The 26,415-nt window shown below is 40.6% G+C and overlaps 2 protein-coding genes across 3 annotated transcripts in view; both read left to right on the top strand.

Moving 5' to 3' along the window:
- The first annotated feature begins 157 nt into the window (after positions 1 to 157).
- Positions 158 to 13,196, top strand: galk1 (galactokinase 1). Of its 2 annotated transcripts, none has more exons than XM_029528477.1 (8): positions 158 to 486; positions 737 to 926; positions 1,063 to 1,182; positions 4,048 to 4,183; positions 4,306 to 4,489; positions 5,529 to 5,677; positions 5,769 to 5,931; positions 12,466 to 13,196. In XM_029528477.1, exons 1-8 carry the CDS (start codon positions 322 to 324, stop codon positions 12,538 to 12,540), a joined length of 1,182 nt encoding a protein of 393 aa, XP_029384337.1. In that variant the 5' UTR covers positions 158 to 321; the 3' UTR covers positions 12,541 to 13,196. The 2 variants fall into 2 exon arrangements, with proteins under 2 accessions (XP_029384337.1, XP_029384336.1); XM_029528476.1 differs by lacking the exon at positions 12,466 to 13,196 and adding an exon at positions 8,946 to 12,232 and having other exon boundaries at positions 4,306 to 4,487; positions 5,527 to 5,677.
- A 711-nt stretch (positions 13,197 to 13,907) lies between these two features.
- The window catches only part of llgl2 (LLGL scribble cell polarity complex component 2), a 29,085-nt gene continuing 16,577 nt past the window's right edge, over positions 13,908 to 26,415 (top strand). The window contains exons 1-2 of the mRNA XM_029527279.1: positions 13,908 to 14,173; positions 24,663 to 24,782. Coding sequence (XP_029383139.1) covers positions 24,708 to 24,782 — 75 coding nt within the window. The 5' untranslated portion in view covers positions 13,908 to 14,173; positions 24,663 to 24,707. The remainder of the gene's footprint in view (positions 14,174 to 24,662; positions 24,783 to 26,415) is intronic.

The following is a 26,415-nucleotide window of genomic DNA, read 5'->3' as shown; positions in this document are numbered from 1 at the left end:
AAAAAAAAAAAAAAAAAAAAAACAGCTCCGAACCAGGACAGCAGCTTTGTGCTGGAGGCAAAAGTCAACAAAAAGTGATCCAACCTGTAAATACGTGCTCAGTGTCAGGTGACGTATTTCCGCCAATCAAAGCCTCACAACAAGCACACACCACCCGGAAATAGGAACACGCGACTAAGTCACAAGCTTCTAGTTTGCATGTGATTATTCAGTGTTTACTCTTCTGGTAGAGTGTGCGCGCACGTCTCACCCTCTCGGCTGTCAATGAAATGTATATATATAATTCATTCCTGTAACGCGTTCAAGTTGCTTGTTTTCTGAATGGCCAGTTCCTGTGCCAGTGTGCCCGAGCTGGTGGCGGATGCTCGCCGCCTGTTCGGGCAGGTGTTCGAGGGAGAGACGCCTCAGGTAGCGGTGTGTGCTCCTGGAAGAGTCAACTTGATAGGGGAGCACACCGACTACAACCAGGGATTTGTCCTTCCAATGGTAAAATCACTTTAACTGCTCACACGTTGGGAATGACCAAATGCTTTGACAACAACCATGTAATAAAAAAATTAGTGCAATGTGTTTTATACTTGTGGCAGATTGAATACAACTTTTATCACAGTGACTGTTACTAGTGACTATTACTATTAATTATTGCAGGTTACTATAACAACATTTCTCATGTTTTTGAATTTGGATGTAGCAAGACTTACTGTAATCACGCAGCTCCTGTTTGTTTCTGAGCCAGGCGCTGCCCCTTGTGACTGTGGTGGTAGGCAGTAAAATCTCTGGCCAGGATGTAACTGTGGTAACAGCAACTGAGGATGTTGATGAACCTCACAGAGTGGACTTCAGCCTGCCCAGTGATCGATCACCGCTGTGTCCAGGGACACCTAGCTGGGCAAACTATGTGAAGGGTGTTATACAGCACTACAGGGGTAAACAAATGGACCATAAACATCACTTGGAATTTGAGTAGATTTTTCACATGACTGAATGAGAACAGATATGCACCCCTCTTTGTGTTACACGCCACAGTTACTATGCCTTATCTTTGTTTCTTGCATACCTCAGTTCGTCCTCTGGCCGGTTTCAGGGCAGTCATAGCAAGCAGTGTCCCTCTGGGAGGAGGTCTGTCCAGCTCCGCCTCTCTGGAGGTGGCCTTCTACACATTCCTGCAGCAACTCAAGCCAGGTCAGACTCTGCTTAAATTAACTACAGTCACTTCATGGTTCTGATTCTTCGTTAACTGCAGTCAGGAATGGATCTTCCTTGTGTAGTTACAGTGATCAGTAAACTGAGCAAAAAGGGGAGAAAGTGCTGAGTGTAATGTCATTCAAATCAAATCATATTTATTTATATAGCGCCAAATCATAACAAAGTTTCAAGGCACTTTACACATAGAGCAAATTTTTTATAAATCGATTTAAAGAGACCCAACAGATCCCCCCATGAGCAAGCATTTGGCGACTGTGGCTAGGGAAAACTTCCTTTAATGGGCAGAGCCAGGCTTGGGTGGGGGGGTGGCCATCTGCCTCAACCGGTTGGGTTGAGAGAGCGAGAGACACACATGGGGGGCAAAGTTGCGTAGAGTAGAGAGAGAATGAGAGGAGGAGGGGATATTCAATACTGGTGCAGGCAGTAACATATGATGCTGCTGCATGAAGTTCATAGAAATGATGTTGGATGGAGTCCATGAAGATGTGGTAGCAGCAGGCATTGTAGGAACACGGAGTAATGATGATTCACCACCTGTAAGATAGGGACAGGGAGAAAGAGGAGAGGAACTGCGAGAGACAGAGACTTTGGAAACATGGTTAGTAAATACAATACACATGCTTAGAAGTGGGAGAAACAGAGATTTTGGAGAAGCATGGTTATTGATATGTCGGCACATGCATGGGGGGAGAGAGAGAGAGAGAGAGAGAGAGAGATGCTGATAACTGAAAGATCAGCGTCCTGATTTACTCTTGGAGACTCTAGTAACCACAAGTAAACCTCCATCTAGACTGGAGTGGCCTAGTACGACAGTAAGGAACTTGAGATCTCTGAGATGTGATGGAGCTTGGCCATTAAGAGCTTTATATGTTAAAAGAAGGATTTTTCTATTCTGAATTTTACCAGCAGCCAATGAAGAACAGCTAACACAGGAGAGATGTGATCTCTTTTCCTAGTTCCTGTTAATATTTGTGCTGCAGCATTCTGAATCAGCTGAAGGCCTGCAGAGATTTGTTTGGACATCCAGATAATAATGAGTTACAATGGTCTAGCCTAGAAGTAACAAATGCATGGACTAGATTTTCTGCAGCCTCTTTTTTTTAACCTGTTCTGTTCATCAGCTGGGGCAGGCGGTATGAATGTTCCTGGTGCCTTGTTGTGCTGAAAGTTTTACGAGTCGTCTGATGGAGGAGAAACAACAACAATATCAACATAAATAGAGCATTGAATGCAGGATTTTCCATGCATTTTGAGTTGTGCACCTAGTATGTGTGCGAGTGTGTTTGTGCATATATATGTATGTTACGGTTTGTCATCGTTGTCATTGGATGCTCATGTTCGGGGCCGGCACAACAGGCCTCCGGCCCTGGATAGGCAGGTCAGGGCCAAGCAACCAGGGCACCCAGCCACCCCCAGAACACAGGGAGCCCAAGGCCTGCTGCCTACAATTATACCTCTTGTCTCGGACAGTCACTATGACCAGATCCCGGCTGCTTGGGAGCCCCTGGGGTCGGGAACTCTTTCGGCTGCCGTAGGAGCTGATGCCATAGATGCCGTAGGAGCTGGTCAGCTAGCTACACTAGCATAGGTTGGGCTAGCTAAGGTGGGGAACTGCGACTCAAACTGACTAATTTTCGCCTCCATTTCTGCCATCATTCTGCATCTATGACAATAAGCATCATAAAAGGAGGCCAAGGAGTAACTGGACATGTAGCACACAGGACAGGAGAGGAGAGGAGAGGGGAAGCTGGAGAAGGAGGAAGAGCTAGAGGGCATTACAAATCGTTTCATTGGATTAGCAGAGCCACAGAATCGTCTATACAGTTTACGAGAGGGAAAAGAGGTTGAGTTCTCAGCTAAGTATAAGTTTGATGACAGTTTACTCTCGATTAATCAGAGTGAATAGCACACGAGGTGACACACAGCACAACCACCAATGACCTTAAGTGATGTAAAACGCTTACCGTAACACGGTAACAAATCTGAGAGATTCAATTCAGTGTCTGACAATTCAGTGAGATGATCTGAGCTCAAGTACAGTCGTATGGAAGAAAGTAAAATTAGGAGGCACCTTTACACTACTCATACAAGAACCACTATCAATGTATTTATGAATCCCAACAGGTGCTTTTCCCAATTGTTCATCTATCCACTTTCTATTCTCATCTGTGCAGGGTGGCAGAGGGCTGAAGCCAATCCCATCTGAACAGGGGTGGGGGTGTTATACACTCCAGAGAGACTGACAGTCAATCACACCAGTGAATCTTTACATTCATGTCTTGTGTACTAGACAGGACCCCAAGGGAAACTATGCAGGCAGAGAGAAAACATACATACTCCATAGAGAAAGGTCACAGGTCCAGGATTTAAAGCACTGTGTGCCCATACTTGATTTATTATTTACATCCTATTTTAGAGACTCCAGAAAAATGGAACTTGTTTTAGAATGATTCTGACAGTTTTATTACAGGTGGCTACCCCAGCAGGCTATGTGTGCACAATCTTGCACAATCACCGCTTGGTGGCACTAAAGTAGCACTTAAATGAAAAATATTTATTTCCTTTTGACATAACTTTGAGTATCGATATTTGCTGCTGTTTTCATTATTTCTCATTTTGTTAAATTGTAATTTCATATTAAAAAAACAATATTAATTAAAAAAACGAAAATTCTGCAATCGAATGTGGTAATAACGTGGTTCCAGTGAGAACAAGATACATGGTCGTATTTGAGATGGGCTGTGTCAAGATGTTTAATTTTGGATACAACCCAAGTCAGCACTATACTTAAAATTTTAGCTTACATTTAGATGATGTTCTTTGTTTGTCCTGTTTCAAAAGATGATGGAGACAAGGTGGCCAAAGCTCTGGCCTGTCAGCAAGCTGAACACACTCATGCCAGTGTTCCATGTGGCATCATGGATCAGTTTGTGTCTGTCCTTGGCAGGGAGGGACATGCTTTGCTCATTGACTGCAGGTAATGTAAATGTCCAGTGAGAGTAGATTAATCACTGTTACCAATGGCGAGTTTAGCCAAGGAATCTGTGCACATTAAAATACAAAATTATAAGTCATAGGCATATGTGTTTTTTGACCTAGGTCCCTCGAAGCCAACCATATTCCCCTGGCAGATCCAAATCTTATCATTCTCATCACCAATTCCAATGTTAAGCATTCTCTCACTGGCAGTGAGTACCCCACAAGACGCAAACAGTGTGAGGAGGCTGCCCGTGTCCTAGGAAAGGCCAGTCTCAGAGATGCTACAATGAAAGACCTGGAAGGTGTTAAGTATATTCCTTTTATTACCCTGAACTTGTCCTTTCTGTTTGACATGCTTATTTTATGCCAACTGTCCTTTTCTGTTCTGGGCCAGTTTGCTGTCCTGATTCCAGTTTTATCCTGTCCTCATCCTATTCTCTTTCATTCCACTGATGTAATTCTCTCTTTTCCTATATTTTATTGCCCTTTCTTCTTGTGGTCCCATTCTGCTCCAGTTTCTTTCCTTAGATGGAATAGTTTGGCATTTGCTATTCCAAGAGTGAGGTATGAAAATGAGTACCCATCTCATGTGTGTAAGTACAAATACAGCAGCCAACACCTCCTAAAAACATTTTAGTGTCATAGTCCCCAGGATCTATACAATTATGTGCATTTTGATTGATAAATGTGTTGGCGTAGACATTAGTACACAAAAAAATACATGTTAATATTTACATACCGAAAAAACCTAGCAATTAAATGTTGATTTCCATTCTCTCATTTTTTTAAGTTGGAAAATTAAAGAGGAAATTCTCTGAGAGGCTAGATGTTTCCAAAAATAATGGAAAAATGTTTTCCATAGATAAAATATGGCAAGGGATTTTTGGAAAGTATTTTAGTGTCAAAACCTGACATCCTGGTTCCTACTTTCTGTTCCTTTGCTGTATGCTACCACAGACTGCGTTGCAGAAAATGTCAAAAATGTTACCAGCTCACATCTGTATAGTAATGTGGAGGCCAGATATAATTTCAGGCCACTTATTATTGTTATAGTAGTGATCAAACACACAGGACTTTGTTGGAGTTTCACCCCCTGTCTCTTGACTCTTTGACTTCCCTTTAAATTTCCCTGATGCTGACCAGTTTTCCATTTTGATGCTCCTGTTTTTATTCTTTATAAAATTCTATCAGTATCGTATCATAGTAATTGGCATAATACACGTTTTTCAACATTTTACTAGACAGTCAACATTAACGCCTGTGTGACAGTTTCCAGCCAGTCAGTTTCAGTAAGATTCTGCAGAAAAAATAACTTTGTTTTATGTTTCCTGATGCTTTCAGAGGCAAAGGACAGACTGGATGATGTTACCTATAAACGAGCAAGACATGTGATTGAAGAGATAGAGAGAACTGCCCAAGCTGCTGAAAGTCTGAAGAGAGGGGCCTACAAAGAGTTTGGCAAGCTGATGGTAGAGAGTCATAACTCTCTCAGGTATGGTCAAAGTAGCTATGTAACAAACCAGGGTTTAGCCCAGCTTGGGGAAGGTTTGTGGGGACTTAATGACTTAATGTCCCTGTCGTAGGGATCTGTACGAGGTGAGCTGCAGCGAGCTGGATGAGCTGGTGTCTGCAGCTCTGGAGGTGGAGGGAGTGTTCGGCAGTCGGATGACAGGAGGTGGATTCGGTGGATGCACGGTGACTTTGGTGCAGGCTGATTCTATTGACAGGACCACACGCCACATAAAGGTTAACACATACACACACGCTGTGATCACATGTTTTTGAATCTGTGTATGAAATGCTCGTAAGATCATATTCAGGCAGATGCTCATCTGCTCTCTTACTTGGAGTCAGATCAAAATGAAAATCAACACCTTTCTTACACAAAAGTAATAAGTGTTTAAAATATATAGGTTAATCTAGACCTATAGAGGAATTTGTTCCGCCCTGTGAGATGTCACAAAGTTATCACTTTTCTTACCCACACCTTACAGCAACCAGGTGTTTTGAGCTTCCAAATTTAAGTTGGAACTAGGTGTTTCACAACTTAAACTTGTCAACTTTTTCAAAATAGCAGTTAACTATTCATTATGTGAGGAAAAACACAGAGAACAATAAACTTATTTTATTTATTTAAACTTTATATTATATAAATTATATAAAAATGTGGCTCTTGCAAGCAAGCAAACAAACAAGCAACCAAAAAAAAAATATGAAGACACAACCAGATTTACAATTGCAGCTGGGTTGTTATAATAACAGACACAAACACAAGACATCCCTTGTATTTCCTGCTCATTATATTATATGTTGGTCTCTGTAGCATCCAGGTGTTTGCCCATAATAAGGTCACCCAATTAATTTCCTACAAATTGGAGCACTTGAATATCATCTTGTGTTCAAGAAGACTTGAAACTAAGGCTCAAAAACCTTAAAAAGGATTAAATTAAATGAAATAATTAAATACATTTTCCCCTGCGCTTAAATACAATCTGATTTCTTTGGCAACCAGCAAAGTCACCCCTGCCAGTCAAGTTGAAGTCACGACAGCATTGACTTCACTTTTTAGACCTGAAGTCGACATCAATTTCAATAGAAAGTCTATTGTAACACCCGTTTTGATTTTCTCTGGCAGGCTCATCTTGCAATGTAATTAAACTGGTATAATTCAGTTTGCTGTTGTTTAGTTAGCGGATTCATATTGTTTTGTTTTTCTGATTCTGTCTGGAAAAAAGGAAACCCTTTCATTCAAAGGGTATTTGAAATGAAAAGTGTCTGAAGACATTGTTAATTTGTTCAAAGAGGATAAAAAGCACTTTTCAGTGCTTGGACTGTCACTTTAACAGGGGCATTTCAGACAAATTGCCCAGTCCCCCGTGTCTTGCTCAGACAGCTCCAGTGTGTGTGTGTGTGTGTGTGTGTGTGTGTGTGTGTGTGTGTGTGTGTGTGTGTGTGTGTGTGTGTGTGTGTGTGTGTGTGTGTGTGAGTGAGTGAGTGAGTGAGTGAGTGTGTGAGAAAGAGTGTGAGTGTGAGAGAGTCTGTGTGTGAGAAAAATCAGGGGGTAAGAACTGAGAATAAAAGCAAGCTTCGTAGAGACGGAGCCAGAAGTGTCCCGTCATTAGCATGCTGGTCTGGTCACTTTGGCCCTGCTGCCTTTCTGCTTTAGGCCTGCTGTTGGCTGACAAACATCAGCAAAGACTAAAAAATTTCATTACAAATGATCTTAGGAAACACCTGCATCTACATCTGAAAGGATGACATTTATGCTGTGGAGCAACAGTTAGAGGGGACAGAGCAGCAGCCTTTTACAGGTTTGAACCTGCTTTTAAACGCCCTTGGAAACTGACTTGGCAGATATCGCTGCATCTCTTTTTACTTGGCCGTATCTTGGCTACTGCTGTGCTTTACGGACTGTCAAAGGAAACAAGTCTTGAAAACACTTGAAACATCGACATCGCTCAGTCTGCAGCATTCCTGACCAGAGCAGTGGGGTCCTTGTCCTCACAACAAAAATTTTGCATAAGACAAGCTCTCAAGAAAAACACAGATTCGCCTCCACGATGCTGAACCTCAACTCACCGGACAGCAACAGCAACTCTCTCCAGGACCCAGTGTCATTAAATGTTGGTGGAGAAATTTACACCACAACCCTGGACACTCTGACCCGCTGCCGTGACTCAATGCTAGGCGCTATGTTTACTGGACAAATTCCTGTGCTCAGGGATATCAAAGGAAATATTTTCATAGACCGTGATGGTAAAGTGTTCAGGTATATTCTGAATTACCTGCGCTCCAGCTCCCTGGACCTGCCAGACAGCTTTTCAGAGTTGGCACTGTTGCAGAGAGAGGCAGACTTCTTCCAGATACACCCCCTGCTGGAGGAAATCCACCGATATGAAGCATTGGTTCCACGCAGCCTTCGGGGTGGGCCTCTTGGAGCTATGATAATTGTTAATGTTGAGTCCAAGGTATGTACTGAAGTCACTTTTTTGATACTTGGATGATATTTTATATTGATTGTAAGAAGACAGGAGCCAACAGTATCTGTTCTATCTATATCTATTTTATCTTTAATATTTCCATTAGAAATATCTCTGAAAATTATGAAATTATTTAATATTTCATATTATCGAATATCAGCCTGCTTCTAGGCCTTTTTGTAAAATAAGAATAAAGGTTGTTTTTCTTCAGTCCTGGTATCTGATTCCAGTAAAAAGTTCAGCACTGTCTATACAGGCTGTGTAATCACCGTAACAGTAACCAGAGCAGCGGCTTCAGTTCTCCAGCAGTATCTGCATAGGATGTTTACTAGCCATTTGTATTTTGGCAATCGAATATAGACTGTCTAGACCAAATAATGGATTTAGGAAAAGTGTGCTGCAAGTATTTTTAAAAAGGTATATACATAAATATATATATGGGCATATTCTTCAATAAATTAGTTTTACATGAAACTAACAGAGTAGTGGTACCACAGAACATTAAAGTTGAGGGACAGGTTAATCCAGTTTTACTCATGAGGCAATGAAGACCTCAACTTTAATTGAAATTAAATTTACAAAGACATACCAGAGCTTTGAAGCTCCAATTTCATTCAAGAGATTTAATGAAATTCAAAAAAGACATTCTGAGCTGATGTTTACTGTAGATACATGTCGTAAGATCAGAGGTTTGTGTGCATCTGGACGTGGAAGACCGGTTCTTTATTTATGTTTTCCTGGGAGAATGTCTAGTCAGCGTACTGTACCCTCTCATTCCAGGTCCGTGTTCTCCACTTTAACTTGCGCCATGGGCCAGAAAACTATGAGCTTCGTACATGCTCTGTGCAAGCCTTCACAGTCGACCTCTTTTGTACCTGGAGAGCTTTCCTAGGTCTGCTTTGTGAGCGCTTTTCTTACAAAACCTCCCAGGGTCTCGCAAGCCCCCACCCATGCAACCTGAGACAGAACAGGCTGAAACTGGAGTGGGTGCCAAGGCCTGATGAACTCCCACAGGACCAGTATGACAAACAGCGCTACCAAGGATTAACTGTGTGTAGCCCAGAGGTCACACGGTCAGACGACATCATGAATATGCACCAGAGCCCCTGTGAAATCATGGATATGCAGGGTTTTATGGAGGAGCTGCTGAAGGTGTCTCTGGCTGAAGGATTCAGGGTTGATATGGTGACTCCTGACCCAGCAGAAATCCTGACCTGCACCTCACTACGGCTTGTCAAGGGCTAGGCTATGGTGTTAAAAAAAGAAACAAATTAAACATGAGAATGGGCTGAATTAATGGACTTTGGATGGTTCTCTTCAGTCACATCTGAACCCCTTAGAAGTTCATTAGATTAATCCGATCTAATATAAATTAAGATTAACTCTGTAATGGAAAAATTAAAAAGATGCTTTTTTTCTTATGTTTTTGGATTAAAAAATTTACCAAAATAATAAATAATGAGCTTTGTTATATAAAATTAGTTTAAACAAATGCTAACACATGTTGTCAGCATTTACATGTAGCATTTATCCTTTTTCAGATATGTTTGAAGTCTGAACCATCTAACTATATATATATATATACCTTTAAGTGATCGTGTCAAGGCATCTGTTATATATATATTACACAAGGAATATTAACATATGGCAGCTCTGGGATTTGGCTTGATTCCTACACAACTTTGTAGATCTGCCAATAAAATGTCTTATTTTCTTATGATCTATATAGATATCTGTTCCTTGTCCATCATACTTCGGGGCATATAAGGAAGTTTCAATCCACATGAAATCCATTTTGTGTATCCTTGAAGCCTGAAGAACACGTTGAATACATATGCAAAAAATATCCTCCATTCATTAGCATTTGGGTTGCAGGGGGAACCAAGCCCAACTGACAATAGGTGAGGCCAGACTGCACCCTGGACACGTCGCCATTAAAAATGTACAAAGGCTATTTTAGGAAGAAGTTACGACCTGATTTGAGCTTCGTTTTCCTGCCACCAGTATTTCTCTTCACAGCCTTTACAGTGCTCAGCTATGACATGATCACAGAGGTGACGTGAGTAGCATTGATTATCTCATTGCCATGCCACCTATCTTTGGGTGGTATTTGAAAGACACTAAGCTCTGTGGGAGGAATCCCACATAGTCACAGCGAGAACATGCAAACTCCACACAGAGAGGGCCCAGGAATCAAACTAATGACTTCCTTCTGTGAAGCACCAGCACTATGCTGCCACTCTGACCCCATATGGAAACAGTATTCCCTAAAGTCAGTGGCCTCTTTCAGCAGGATAATGCTCCTTGCCTCACTCCAACAATGTTCTGGAATGATTTGCAAAACAACAACCAATTCAAGATTTGGCTCTAAATTTGCAGATCTCAATCCAGTCCAGCATCTTTGGGATGAGCTGCATCACCAAGTCCAGATCAATGGAGGATCCAGGTCACAAGTTTTTGGACTCAAATGATCTGCTGCTAATGTCTTTGTCCAGACACCACAGCTCAGCTCCAGAGGTTTAAAAGAATCCATATGTCATGTATGTGTCTAATTGCCAAGTGCAGCTTTCCTAGATGATGCCATGTTGTGTTGTAGCAAAATCTGCATTAGGTCAATCTTGCTACTGAGCACATTATTGTAAACAGCACCAACCCTAATGCCCTGCAGCACCAGTTTACTTCCCACATTCAAATTAAGGAAAAACGCAGTTTTTACACAGTGTGTTAATGTGGTCTAACAAAAAGATCACCCTTAAAGTGTTGCTCCATCGCAGCAATAGTGATTGAATATGGAGCTAGAGCAGAGAATTGATTGGTTAGCCTAAATGCAACACTGGAAGCAGACATGGGACCTTAAACTGACCTCTAGCTATGACATGTCACCACGGCTGTTCCTTACTGTACTGTGACAAAATAAACTCAAGTTCCTCCATGAGACTTTTAGAAGGAAAAATACAATTTAGGGATGGGAAGTCAAAAGATATGCTTCCAATTCAAGTTTTAATATGTCCTGTAGCACTAAAAACTGTTACTTCAAGGAACGCTACATTTAGAGCAGGTCTTGACCAGACTCTTAAAGAATTAAAGAAAGCCAAGAATCTTGGCAAGAGTGGCAGGAAAAACTTCTTTGTAAAAACCTCTTATTTTATTTATTGATTTATTTCTTATGTGGTACAGTTTGTACAAATTTGCCAGAAGCTGAAATGTTACTTTCCAACAAACGCTTTTGTGTATCTGGCAATACAAAGACATCGGGGCTAGAAGTAATGGATGATGATGATGGGCTTGTAGATGACAGGTTGTTCTCACACAAATGACAGATCCTTCCTCTGATAACTCTTTGTCTCAAAGTCTCTGCCATCGCAGGGGATACTTGACTCCCCCAGCCCACAGAAGTTAGCTCTCAAAAGGACCTGTGATGAAACAGGGGGATTAGGAACACTTTTACTTGGCTCAATGTGGATGTTGAATTGGAACAGCAGAATACTGCTTCTGCTTCCTGGACTTCTTGGACTTCTATCATCACTTGTTAACTGAACTTTGTTGAACCAGACTAGCTGTGTCCCCCCTGTCTCCAGTGTTTTGGCTATCATCACCTCAAAAACAATCTCATCTGACTCAGCAGGAAAACATTTTTTTTCTCAAAGTATTTGTAACGATGTAGAAAAAGCATAATGGCCGTTGTGTCTGTCCTTTTACTGCTTCAAATTCAATCTTCAACATGAACGCAGTGGCAAAGTTTCATTTTGTTTTGCATTTCGTTCCTATTACACTGGTTTTTGAGGTAAAGCTTTTCCTGGATAGTTGGTTTGAATTGAACGATGAACATGTAACTGGCATGTGATCATCAATAATTTGATATGCTTTGAAAGGCAAGAAATCAGCAGCTACACATGAAGGTTAGTTTATTTTCAGTATTGAATGACTAATCAAACTTTTTCCTTCTCAGAGATTTATATTTGGCCTTTAAATGACTTATAGTGGAAGTCAGATAAGTAATGCAGTGCATATTTTTAGTTTGGGGGAAGCTGTAGAGGGAGTTTAGAGGGGGAAAAGATGTGTCATGGCTGAAGCATCAAGGTGTCTGTTTGTTAAAACAAAGCCAGCAGTACTTTTCTCTTGCAGTCTCTAAATTTCCTTCCCAGGACTGAGTGATGTGAAAAGTATTTTTTTTTTTTTTTTTTTTTTTTTTTGAAACTACAATGTGTGGACAGTTTGCTTTTCATTTTTTTCTTAAATTGCAGTAGATCACACACTCATCGTCTGTGTATGTGTGCTTGTTTTTTTTCTCCATCTGCAGGAGCGATACAATGGAACCCTGACTTTCTATGTCACAACTCCTTCAGAGGGGGCTCGAGTTCTCAGTACATCCTGACCTTAATCAACACCTCTGCAGTGTATGAGCACAAGATTTATTACTCTTTACAGGCTTAAGGCTACTTCATTTTTTTTTTATGAGCTTCCACTGTTAAAATGATAATGATATGTAATGAAGAATAGATCATTGTGAAAAAAAAAAAAGTGCGTTCATAATAAAACAGTTCTGGTAACATTAGTATATTTTTTTTCCAATAATATAATTCTTCATCTTTTAGATAAACTGCAGCAAGTCTTTATGAAATTATAACTTCCATGCAACTGGGACAATTATTTTCATGTCCACAAACCATAGAGGCTTTAACATATTCTCAATTAAGCTTTCCATTCTTGTTTTCATCGAAAATGGAAACTTAGGGAACACTGTTTCCTTTTGTTTATACTTACTGAAAGTCTTAATCTAAAGTCAAGCATACTGTATTTTGGACATTAGCGAATGAATGTGATTTGAATTAACATTTTTCTTTTTGTATCTGGATTTTGTTGTGTCTTGTTTGGACTCATCTGTTGCTCTGAGACAGAAAACAATCTATTAAAAATTTAACAGACTTCTTTAAATCTAAATTTGTCCCATGATGTATATATATAAAAAAGTTAGCATCTGTAAAATTTTGATAGTTCCTGTTTTTGACTGAAAAGAATTGTCAGATATAATAATTGCTTTAATACATCGGTATTTTTACAAATTTCTAACATTCCTGCCCACTGCCTGTTTCCACTGAACTCTGACAGTAATGATGCTTTTTCGCTTCAGAATAAAACGAAGAGACTCCATGATGAAAATTGGGAATAAAAATCAAACCCTCTTATATATTACGGTTATAAAAGAATGAATGAATTGATTTCAACAGATATTCCGACAGGTTGGCCTATTCTAATTTCTCGTCATATTCTCTTAAGACCGGGCAGTTATTATTTGTCCTCTGTAGTGGACATTAGTTTTTATTTTATCCCTAATACTTTCGATGTGCATGTGTTATAACATTTTCATTAATTGTAGTTTAATTTTTTTCTTTTTTTCTTTAAAATGTGTTCTTGGCCACCCCCACAGTTAATTTATCCCCACAAAGTCAAAGTGAAAACACTTTTCCTCCTGGGTCTCAGGAGAAAATCACACCTAAGTTATGTTGCGCTCAACATATGGTTGACTGCACTGTTGCTATATATCGGTAAGAAAATCAACGACCGTCAGTAGTATTGTTGATACTGCTTCTTCAACTTGCTGAGTACGATAAACGCATCATAACATGTAAGTGGAACTGCTGCGGGAAGCCTAAATCGAGTTTGCAAACAAATGCTGCAAAATAATACGAGGTGCACTTGAAGGCATCGTGAGGGCGGAGTTAGCAAAGCGGTGAAGTTTAGCCTAGCCGGAGCAGGAAGCAGCGAGGCTACCGCCGCAGCGGTGGAAAAAGGAAGAGCACCGGAGTCAGTCTAGAGTTGTCCATCGGGTCCTTAGACGGTATTTTTCCTCGGCAGATATTGGGAATAGTCGCTTTTGGTCCGGTTACATTCTCCCCGACTTTGCAGGAAGCGAGAGCTCCAAGCAGCCGGACACTGGCCGGAGGCAGGATCTTAGCCAGGGGCTGTAAACGGTGGACGTCGGCTGTGCAACGGCCGTTTTGAATCAGGTGGGTGAGGAGGGGGGCCCAAACGGTCACACGGAGCTGGTGCCCACAGGTGTTTTCCTGCCAGTGCGTTTAAAAAAACAAGCAAAAAAGGAAACACCTAACTGTTAAACGCACACATCCGTTGTTCTGCTCAGCGCTGTGAACGGATCCAACTCGGGCTAAAAAGGAGTTGCCCGTGTGGTCACACATCATTCTCCCAGTTGCCCACCGGCTAGCTGGCTAATCTTTACTTATTATTACCACTAATAAAGTCAAACAGCTTAATGTTGTCTTGCTCACAGCTCCAACGCTTAAATTGTTCTCAATGAAAGTATCCTGCAACGCCATGATTTTAGCTACATGTTTAAACTAAACGAACCGTTACTATGAGTTACCTTTTTAATACACGCACAACTTAACACTGCGACTTTATGCCCTGCAGTTTGTGCTGTGCTTTCGTATTGACACTCTTAGTGATTATTACCAACTCCACTGATCATGTTCGTTCTATCAAGTGAGTTTGTTTACCACAACAGCGTCGGCGCTGAATTTGCGGTATTGTGTACAGAGGTTGTTTCGATCGAATCTGTTTGGCTAAGCCGTTGGGTGGGCTGTTGTTGAGTGTAACCCCACAGTAAACAATGCACCCAGGAGGAAAACTAACTAGCTAACATGGGCGTTAGCGCGCACCTGGGGACGGCGGCTGCAGCTCGGAGACGTTTTACGTGGAAATAACTGGAGCCCAGAAAAGGAAAAAAAATGTAAGAAACTCTTTGGTGGTTCAATCCATCGAAACGAATAAAACACTCGCATTTTCTTGCTAACCCCAGCATATAGTCAAGTGTGTGGTAGCTGCAGCTAGCGTTGCATAATGACGGAAACGTTTAGGACTAGTTAACTTCAGCAAGGTGTGTCTCTTCGACAGGTATGTGAGTAAAGCCCATTGAGTCAACGGTCTGGTTTCGAGCATGAGTAATTAATATGTTCGCGAAGGGAGGTGTGTGACTCTGTGTGTGTGGGTGAGAGAGATATAGAGAGAGAAGAGTGTTTCACCGGTTTGGTTAGTTTAAAGAAAACAGAACAATATTACAAGTTGAAGGGCTAAAAAGATCAAGCACACTGCTGGGATCTGCTCACATTGTGCATTCAACGAAAATGTCCTTTATTTGTCATGCTGAACATTGGAACACATGTTTACTTTTGTTGGTCTATTACCCCTAAATATTCTGAGGTTAAGTTTGAAAGACTAAATTTGTACAGTACAAGTAGGCAAAAAAAAGTAATCTAATGAGGACAGGACACTGAAGGACACAAGGGCAATGTCCTTCGGCTCCACCTGGATCTGCACAAGACCAGTCAAACAAAAAGCCTTTGTTCTTTGTAAAGCCTGTGCTGTCCCACCTGCACAATAATGTCCACCTGGAACTATAATGGAGGCATAACAAATGGCCTTTACCTAATGAAAGGCACATCTTTCACCTGCTTTCCTTACAGTATATTTTAGAAAAATAATCTTGATTAAAAGCAGGATATTCTGCACTGTGTTCATTGTAAACAGTGTGACACAGCCAAGGTGTCTTTTTTTTTTTTTACTTTTTTCTTAACTAACTTAAAAGGAAAGTGAGTTTATCAAGTGAGGTATCCAAGAGGCGTTCTAAACTTCATACAGTGCGCTTGAGTCAGGCAACAATATAGGAAATACAGATGCTATAAAATGTCCTTTTGATCAGTCTAAACAACCAAAATCAGTCCAAGACATCTCATCCTGTGAATGTTTTACTAAATTACAGGTAGTTAGGCTTATGACCCCCAGCAACAAGGCCAACCAGTTGTATGCTTATGATGGTCCCAAACCCATATAAATGACAAGGTTTTTACCAATGTATCTTTGCTTAAAGAGCATTTTAAGTCCATAGTCAGTACAGCAGTTTTTTTTACTTCATTAGTGTGTCATGATTAAGCCAAAGGAAGAAGTGAATGACCTCTTTTTCTTTGGTATTTTTAAGACTAAATAAAAATGTGAATCATTTGTCTTACTATTTTAGTTTTTCGCATTCACGTCATACCTTTCAATGGGATCGCAAACTATCTTGCTCTCAAAATGTTAGCATACAACCCTGGAGAGTTTTGGAAACCAGTCAAGTTGTTATTCACTGTTTGCAAGCTGTGTCTACATATTCTCCCCTTTTTAATACTTCTCTCCTCATTCAATCACTGTGTAGATATATAGAATATCCCCGTACTGAACTCTTTTCTAAACTTCAGTCTTAGGTCAGGCTGTTTCTCTTCTTTAGTCTGTCAGCTTCTGCTCAGCCATGTTGCAATTGCTTAGTTGTGAGTACTTCTTCACAAAGTCTTCAGTTGAGTCCCTGTTTCGGGCAGTGCTCTCACTCACTCAAGTGGAGGTGATGCAGGCACACTCAGCTGATCTCATTGTCAGTTTGCACAACCCTCTGGTCTTTTCACTGATGGTTAAATAAAACCTCTTTCACTAATTGAAGTATATATACATGCATTGGAAAATTGTCTGCGTACAAATCTCAGCATACATGGCAGTGGGGTGAAAATTACCCAGAAAGTGTTGTTTTGATGAACAAAATTAACCTTGGACGGTATCTTGTATAGTAGCAGAGTGTTTTGATGTCCAGGGTGTGTGCTCTTCTAGTTTTCTACCACAGTTAGGCTTTACATGTCATTTCACAGCACTGTTGACTCCCCTTTGCAATAGTCAAAAAAAAAACAAAACATACACACACTGAGACCTGCTAAGGCTTTACTCAGCATTGTAAAAGACTACATGTAAAGCATTCATTCTTTCATTCATCTTCTATTGCTGATCTGTTTCCGGGTAGCGTCATGTGCTGGAGGCAGTCCCTGTTTACACTGGGCGAGGGTGGGGTACACCCTGGGGCACAGGTTGCCAGTCCACCACGGGGCCAACATGCAGAGACAGACCGAGACCAACAACCTCTCATACTCAGCCCTATGGGCAATTAAGAGTCACCACTCAACCTAAACATGATGTCTTTGGATGGTGGGAGGAAACCACGCAAGCCAGGGGAGAAAAAGCAAACTCCACACAGAGAGGCCTCAGGAACCTGCAACCTCCTTGTTGTGAGGCAACAGCGCTAACCACTATGCCGCTGTGCTGCCCACAAGGGTTAATCTGCTCTGACTCCAATCAATATTGATATAAGCACCACAAGCAAGTGAATGCACACATTTTTGCCTCTTTTCTGTAAAGCAAAGATGCTGTACGCTGAACTGTTCCCTGAGGTAGACAATTTATTTCTTTTAATCGTGACTAGCAGTTCACGCTTCCTCCATTCCTCCATTGTGTTTTTATGCTCTGGAAGTATGTATAATGACATCACTCTATTCAGTTGTTTCCTCAACCATAATATAAAAGAAAATTCAACTGGCAGTGAAAGTGCTTTCATTGAATTTTATTTTGAAAAAGGTTTATCTGTGTCTGGGGGGGGGGAGTATATCTGCTAATTTTAGTGGGAAAATGGTTCCGCAGTTGCAGCCAATTTAAGTCACTGTTAAAATCATATATGTACATACGCATGGCCTCAATATTCTATTTCCCACAGTTGGACATCTGTTTCTCTCTAAAGTCTTGCACCATGTCTATCACAGGGCTTTATATGGCAGATTAACAATCAGCTCAGTCAGATTACGTGACATATTCACTTCACCATACCAAAGAGTGAATACCATGCCATACTCATACCTATTTTGATATATTTGAGTATTTTAATGTATATCATAGATACTGTGATGTGCAGAGACAGTTTTTGTGAAAATTGTGAGTAAACGTATTGACTTATCTTAGACTATGATTTATTCAATGATAATGCTCAGTGGGAGCTTGTACAATTTTATAAATATCTCACAGATTCAACATTTACAGGTACAAATCTGGCAGGCAAATCTGTTTCCCTCAACTTCAGAGACATGTTTCCCATTCGACACAATCACATTGTGGTTGGTTCTGCCTGATGTGTTTATTAAGCTTGGTCCCTTGGTCAGTGGTTTGTTTCTCTATTGTGGAATTAAGTTTCACTCTGGATGTAATATTTTTTAAAATTTTTGGAAATTAGAATTAACAGATAAGTACAAAAAACCCACAAATAGTTTTCAAGATGGTTTCCCAAATGATACGTCCAGTTTATTTGTGTGCCAGCTTTGATTCCCTGGGCTGAACTGTCAGCACCAAGTCATAACTCTGCACCTTCTGCTTACAAGGCTGTAATGGTGACCACTGAAGCAACACAACTCACATTAGAGGCAAAACCTCAGTTAACAATGTTAAAAGAAGAAAGTGTAACCAAAAGTAGACTAAACTTGGTATATATTTTTCAAACTAAAGAACACAGTAGGGGGAATAGTTGTTATATTACCCCAGTGTCTGTGAGAATTTGAGCATGCGTAGTGTAAACTTTATATCCTGATCATCTCCTCCGTCTCTCCGTGGTTGTGATTACAGGAAGAGGGGCGTTGAAAATATTATATCCTGTGAGCCACACCTAGAACTGACAAGATCTCCTTTCTGTTGTGTAGGGACTGTGATGGGGCAGTCCCTGTGCTAGGAGCATATTCATTAATTAATGACTCTCATGACTTGTCCCTTCATCTGGGACATGAAAACAAATAATTTTTACACAGAAGTCAAGTTGGTGTCCTGGTGCTTGCTCAGTTAAGAAATATTGTCACACTGTGGAGTGTCTGTGCTGACAAAACTATCAGCTGGACACCAGAGCTGAGTGTTGGACCGGCCTCAAAAAAGGTCACACTTATCTGTCCCATGCTTTCTGGTGGCATTTTTCCCACTGTTATCAATCAAACAATGGCAAGATACAGTTGGCCAAGTATACAACCTGCCACACTGTTCCCCATTTTTTTGTTTCCACACATGCATTAACTGATGGACAGCCCTAGACAGTGGCAGGAAGCTCCTTTGCAATGTTTTCTGGCAGACACAGCCTATGGATCTGCCTTAATACAGAGAGAAACAGCAACTTATTAACCAAGTGTTAGTGTAACACACCTGATGGTATCTGTTTCATACTGCTCAGGCTCTCACTGCAGACCTGACGCCAATCCACACCCTAACCTACAGTAGATCATTCACTGCTGACCTGTGAGGACTTGTTTCCCTTACTGCCACCCAGAATATTTTGGTGGTGTCCAGCTTCATATCACACAGAGCTGCCAGGCCACACTTTAATTTGCTGCTTTATCAATGCCCTGCATTGCGGAAGAGAGCAGGATGTATAGTTATAGTCACATGTGGATCCACTGTGTGTGAGCTAGTAGTCTGAGGGCCTGTGGCAACAAACTGCAGCGGCCAAACAGGTTTTACTCTGCATTTAGTGAATATGGCGTATTTTCCGGCTTTAATTTTTTTCTTATTTATTAAAAAAAGTTGTTGCCCCCTCCCATCAGTTCTTACATCAGCTTATCTTTGTACGTTTTGGTTTTTTTTGTTTGTTTGTTTGTTTGTTTTTTTTTCTTCTCTCTCCTTGTGCTGTAGCAAATGCTAGCATAGCTGCCGATTGCATAAGTAAGACTGTTTTGGATTCCAGGCATTTCTGGCCACTCATTCTTGTTCCCATATCTCATTGTTGAGCAGTATGTCGTTGAGAGGTCGGACATGCAGCAGCCCGGCTGGTTCAAGCTGCCTACCCTTAAGGTTGTTGTTGTCATGTTCAGGCATGCTTTTACACATATTTCTTCCTCAATTGACTTTCTTCGCAACCTGGATGGCTTGGTAGATATTCTGGGAATCTGATGGCATCACTGAACCATGGGATTAAGGATAACAATTGATAGCTGAGTGAAAGTGAAGGGCACTTAAGGAGGTATTTAGGATGGCTTTCTATAACAGCAGGGTCTACATGTGTGAATTTTAACGGGTGAGACAAATCAATAGGGCAGTTGACTTTGGTATTATCAATGTAATCTTATCTTGCTAAGAGATGAGCTCACTGTAGATCAAACAGTGTGACGAAATTGGCAGCAGTCATTGTCATTTACTCTTGATTTCTCTTCTACTGGCAAATGTTTATTTTCCTTGAGGGCTGAAACTAGCTTGATCTGGTTTGTTTTTTCTCTGCTCACTTCTGGTCTGCCATTATTTGTCTGGCCGACCTGGAACTAACAGGTACCTTTTGTGTGGGCTGTTTTTAAATGATTTAATGCCAAATTATTTATTTCCCAGAAAACATTTCCTTGACTCCCATGACTCCTCTGTAATTTGGGGTAGCCCCCCCCCCACCTTCCTTTAGCGTAGGTGGAACATTTGTGAGTATAAACACAAAGCACATATTAAATTTGTATAAAATAATCAATTATCTTGATTGTTTAAAATATGACAAAGGGTATCCAATCTTTGTAGAAAACCACAAGCTAGTTTATATACAGAATAGGCGGAAAGTTTGGACACACTTTCCTATTCATTTGAATAAGAAGGTGTGTCCAAACTTTTGGTGTGCGTGTGTAACTTTGTTATGATTTTGCACTATACAAATAAATCTGATTTGATAACAAAGTTACATCAAGGCACTTTACATACAGAGCAGGTCTAGACCAAGCTCTTTATAAAATTATTTAAAGAGACCCAACGCATCCCCCGATGAGCAAGCACTTGGCGACAGTGGCAAGGAAAAACTTCCGTTAAGAGGCAGAAACCTCAGGCAGAACCAGGCTGAAGGGGGGGGCGGCCATCTGCCTCAACCAAGGTAACATTGCGAGATAGCCAAAGTAATACATCGCAGACAGGTGAGTGGGCTTGAATATAGGTGGTCATTCATTCATTCATTCATTATTTTCAGTATTTGGAGGGAACCCATAAAGGCTTAGATAGACCTGGGGTTCAAACCCAGGTCTTCTTGCTCTGAAGCAGCAGTACTAACCACTAAACCACTGTGGTGCCTGGAATTAATCATGCGATCATAAATATATTTTGATTTATAGGATGATAAATTATTATGGTTTTGGCTTTTTTTTTTTATTTTTGTCAGATTCTTTTCCAGAAGGAGAAATTCGTCAACCTACCCCCTGCTACCTATAATCTGCAGATGTTAGTATATCGTATTAACCCTCTGTAGCTGACATGCTGTGCATGCGGTGGGAACTGGTGCTTATGTGTTGAATTTTGAGAAATGGATTTACTCCAGTGTATATGTGAGTTGGACGTCACTGGTTTGCAATGTGCAACTGTCAGAAAAAGATATTCCAGCGGTTTAGACACTTGGAACTGGTTCTCTATTCCCATCACTATTTGGTCCAAGTACTGAAATCAGGATACCAAGTCCCAGTTAGAGGGTTAGTGGACAGTTAATTTTCTGTCTCCAAATACAGCTGCTCTATTACTCATCAGAGTTTGCATAATCTTAAAGTGCTAAACTCCATTAGTTCTTTTTTCTTTTTTTTTTTTAAAAAGAACCAGACTTTCAACCAGAAGATGTTAATCTAAGTGTCTGAATACGCAACATAAACATCACTGTACTTCACATAATTGTTAGGTTCATTCACAGGCTTTGCCCCTGACAAGTAGCAGGTGTAGAAATAACCCCTGGGAGTGTTTAGCTTTTAGGCAATTTGTAATTTGTGCTCTGATGTCTGTCAAGTTTCTTGAAAAGCCACAATTAATCAGGTTGGGGAGAAACGTGGGATTAGGATGTCTGAGGGCAGAAGAAAGAACCTCACATGACTCACATGTCCTGAAGGCTGCTTCTGATGATGATGGCCACCATGCCTTTCACACTGACTGCTGGCTTCGATGTTTACATCTGGGCACATGTGAAGGTTGTAATTCTACTTTGAATTTTCATCAGCAGATTCCTGTCATTGCCCTTAGAAAGTGTCGTGTGAACACAGTTTATGGCTGCATTTTGTTCTTTGTTTCCTCCTGGGGGGGGGATGGCATTCTGCAGTGATGGCACAACTTATTATAATTTAAGTTCATAAGACTGACTTGCTATTGGAACAAGATTCAACTAGTCATTAGAGGAGTTGCTGGGTTTTTTTGTTTGTGTGTTAGTTTTTTCCAGTATTTTGTTTACTTCATTTTTCTGCTTTGGAAGTTGATGCTTAGGCGAGAACTGATTGTCTGGTTGATGCCATAATTCAGAAAATGCGCCGGTAGTTGTTTTTTCCACAGTGCCATAGTTACCGAAGGATCACAGGTACACAAGGTGTGATTCTCCTGGGACTAACTAAAGCAGCATGAAAACCTCAAGTCTTCTACTCTGAAGGCAAATACAAAAGGAAGATGGAAGCAGAAATGATTCATGATAAAAATGGAAATTGCAAGTGCAAAATGTCAGTGTCCTGAAATGTTAGTGTTTGTGAACATTAGTTCTCACAACATCATTACTGACTAAAATTATACTACTAGACATAAACAGCAAGCTTTATTGTACTTGAGTGTGAATGCAAAATGTCATTTACTTAGAGAGAAATTAAAATGGAACTTAAAAAAATATTTTCAATGCAGTTTGAGATCAGTAACCACTGAGAGCAGCGGCCTCATTGGCCAGTTCTTTTTAACCAAACAGTGTTGACCCTTTTAGGAAACTGGAGCTGCAAATGTGTGACGTAGCCCGGCAGTGAGTCAAGGCAGTGCTGCTGATATGAATGTATAATTTGGACTGAGGCAAATGAGCTGGTTCAGATGGAAAACTGTGACTCATGGTCCAGGCCTTTGTCACACACTTGTGACACTGTGGACTTTATGTCTGGCTGCAGTTATGAGTTTTCCCGTCGCTCTGTCTGAAACATTCTGCTCTGAGCTGCTTTTCTTTTCGGTGTCACCTGACACTCATGTATGAGGGAAGACGTTTCTGGCCTCACAGAGCAGAGACAAGACAGTGACACAGAGGCTCTGAAGATTAAGGGCTGCTTTGTGGTATAACTCTTCCTTCACATGGTATGTTAAGTTAGGGTGAGTGAGGCAGACATCACTTGACAAGTTAAAAGAAGACACCACAGTGGAAGTGATGTCTGTCAGAGCAACGTTCTGTGCACTAAATGGTCTCATGTTGGCTGTTTTTACTCGGTCTCTTGCGGCTGTGGTTGGCTGTTTCCCTGGTAGAAAGGTCTGTTGCAAGCTGTTGTGTTCATAGTTTATGTAGACGTGGCTGTTTTGCACTGACACAAGGATGGAATGTGCCATTTTATAAAAATGAACATGTACTTCAGGTATGAAAAGTGAAGCCTTATAGCTCTAATGATCATCACTGTCAACCCCTCAGCTTGTAAAAAAAAAAAAAAAAAGCTGGATGGTATTAACGTCTTTGTAAAAATGACTCTACTTGTCATTTGATTTGTTAGTTCAGTAAAAGCTTTCCTAATGAGATTGTCTGTAGTTTCAAGTCTTCGATACAACGTGGTGTTCATTATTTTGGTGCCATTTAGGGAAGTTAAACAGCAGTTCACACACCTATTGTTACTATGACATAAAATGGGATGACACTTGGCTTGAGAATATTACTTTAAAAGTATTGCTTCCTAAGCACTAAGACCTAGCAGTGTCAAGTAAACAAACACAGTACACCGATTTCTGATCTCCGGGATCTGTAACGTTACAGTTTAAGAGACTTGAGTGATTTTACAACATGTTTATCCATCAGGTGAGAGAGAGTGGTGCAAAGTTAGGCAACTACAACAGAAAAGTTAAGCGTAAAGTATAGCTGTGGCCCAGAAAATACAGGTTGCAACCTTCTCAAGTACCAATCCAACTGGAGTTCTTGTGTCTCACCAAATTAGGCCCTCAGCCTCCCCTTCATTTCCATCTGTATAAGTCACCACACACCACTGCCTACATGTGACAGAGATTAGCAAGTCTGTGATGTGGAGCCTTTAACCACCAGTGTAACTACTGAAAAACTCATTCTTGTTAGTGCTTAATCTGAGTTGACTTTGTGTGTAACTGAAATGAAGAATCCAGGATGATCTTCTTTGGCCACCCCAGCCCCACTCAAAAACACCACCATTCCCTTTCCTTTCTCAGAAGTGGCCTCCCTTTAGTCAAGACAGGTGTTTATGCTTCTGTACAATGTGACTGTGCAAGACAATGACTGAAATGGCAAGCTGTTTTCAGAATTCCTCTCCCATAAGTCTTGTTAAAGAAAACAGTCAGCTACCTGAGAAGATATACATTTCAATCCCAATTTACCATTAAGTTTTGCTATCGCACTTTCACTTGGTTAACTCAAACCAGCTCAGTTGACATGGTCAGAATGAACATTTCCTGGATGAAAAATTTCCAAATAATAAAATCATTCCAACAGAATCCACAAAGCCCAAACATGAAACATCTTGAAAAATTGATTATCCATTTGTTTTCACCTTAGTGGTGTTCGTATGTGAAGCTCAAGAGTTATCCACAGATTGGTTGTCACGGTAATGTCAATGTAACAATGTCCTTTTTCTCCCCTCCCGGTCTTCTCCTTTGTCTGCCTGCTTTCTCTGCTTCTGTGTCTCTTTGTCCTTCATACAGCCTGCGTCAGTGAGCCTGCAGGCTCCACACTGGTGCTGAAACAGGATGAGGAGGTTCAGGCGACATGGCCACGAGTCCCAGAGAGATCGACTCAAACAGGAGCTCTTCCATTTCAACAAGGCAAGTGAACACAACACACAGTTTGGCACTGACTATGCAGTTCAACAGGTGATGGGAGAATTGGCATTACAGTAACAAGTCAGCCAGGCAACACACGTAATCAGGATGGGTTAATATAACACACTTTTTACTTCAGCAACCTGGCTCACTTTTTTTGGAACTGTTTTGGAGTTACTGTGTTTGACCTGAAGTCCAGGTTTAGATTGACAGGGTGAGCAGTTATTCCTCATATTGCTAAAACGTCTTAGTTTCAGTGAGACTTCAAATTAAATTTCTAAATTTTTGAAAAAAATTACATGGGAGTGTAATGCTCTTGTCACTTTTTCTGTCAGGCCTTGCTACTGTCTGCATTACATGTAAATAGGTGATGAGAAACCTGATCTGACATGTGCATCACAGGCAAATGGGGAACTGTTGTCTGGTATTGTCTACCCCAGTTCCAGTAACCATTTTCGTCATTTATATGACAGTTTGTTGGAGGGTGGCTGTACTCTGGTCACTGGTTTCATACTTTTATCAATAGCAAGTCTTAGTTTCGAAATTCCCTCAAATGTGATGTGTGGTTACAATTTGGAACCAATACACAGCCATGTTGAACTAACTGCAGTATATGTTCATACAAACTCAACCCTTCCTGTAATCATTTGAAATTTAATGCCCTAGAATATTTTGATGGAAAAATTAATTTTTAACTAAAACTTAACCTTTATTTCTGTCTATTGTCTATCTATTGCATTAAGTGTATTGTCTCACTAGTTGTTGCTACCGTTTCTGATTTATTTTATATATTTTCTTGAAAATCCTCTGATTTGGCAACCTACCTGGTGTCCATAGCAATCAGCCCAACTTTGCAGTCTGTAGTGCAGAGAACAATAAAATCCTAAGATTTCTGTCTAGTCTTGTTCTAACTAATTTCCTCCATGTGTCTTTTTAGACATTATTTTTTACTCTGCTAGTCAAACATAAATATAACTTTCAACTGAAAGATTTATTTTTAATTCTTAAAGCTTCATCTTAGCTTTAGTTTTGACGATGGAATATGTATACTAGAGGAGCACCTGACTATTGAAGACTTGGCACTTGTGCGGTGAATTGGTCCTTTTAATAATAATTCCCATGATATACAAGCTTACGCAAATGGAACTGTGTTTAGCAAGTTGCTTTTGGAGAGCCACACCAATGCACACATGCTTCAAACAGCAACTGCACTTCATTATGTTTGCGCTGATGGAACCAACAGCTAGATCACTTCATTGTATACAAACATTCTGAGCCTAGCGAGAATGTGTGTGCAGCTTGGGGCCTGAAAATGTTGGAGCAGATCATAGAAGAGAGCATGGATATCGGCGATCCTCCACCAAATTATTAGGAATATGCACTTTCTTTGTCCATTAAGGACCAGAAGGAATACCTTTTAAAAGATTACTTTTAGTCAACGTCGATAGTCTGCCTGACCCAGTTTCATTAAAATATTGGGCAGACGATGTTAGCAAGTTAGTATTTAATGTAAATTTAACTTTTTTCCCTCACTGTTCAATATGGCACAGCAAAATCTGTTATTTTAGCCTACTTTGCTCCAACTCCTTGTCCACGATCATAGTTATATGAAAACATCTCAGAATGAAGCTGACTG

The sequence above is a fragment of the Echeneis naucrates genome, chromosome 19 (genome assembly GCF_900963305.1).
Source record: "Echeneis naucrates chromosome 19, fEcheNa1.1, whole genome shotgun sequence".
Taxonomy (NCBI): Eukaryota; Metazoa; Chordata; class Actinopteri; order Carangiformes; family Echeneidae; genus Echeneis; species Echeneis naucrates.
This window is presented reverse-complemented; position numbering and strand designations above follow the sequence as displayed.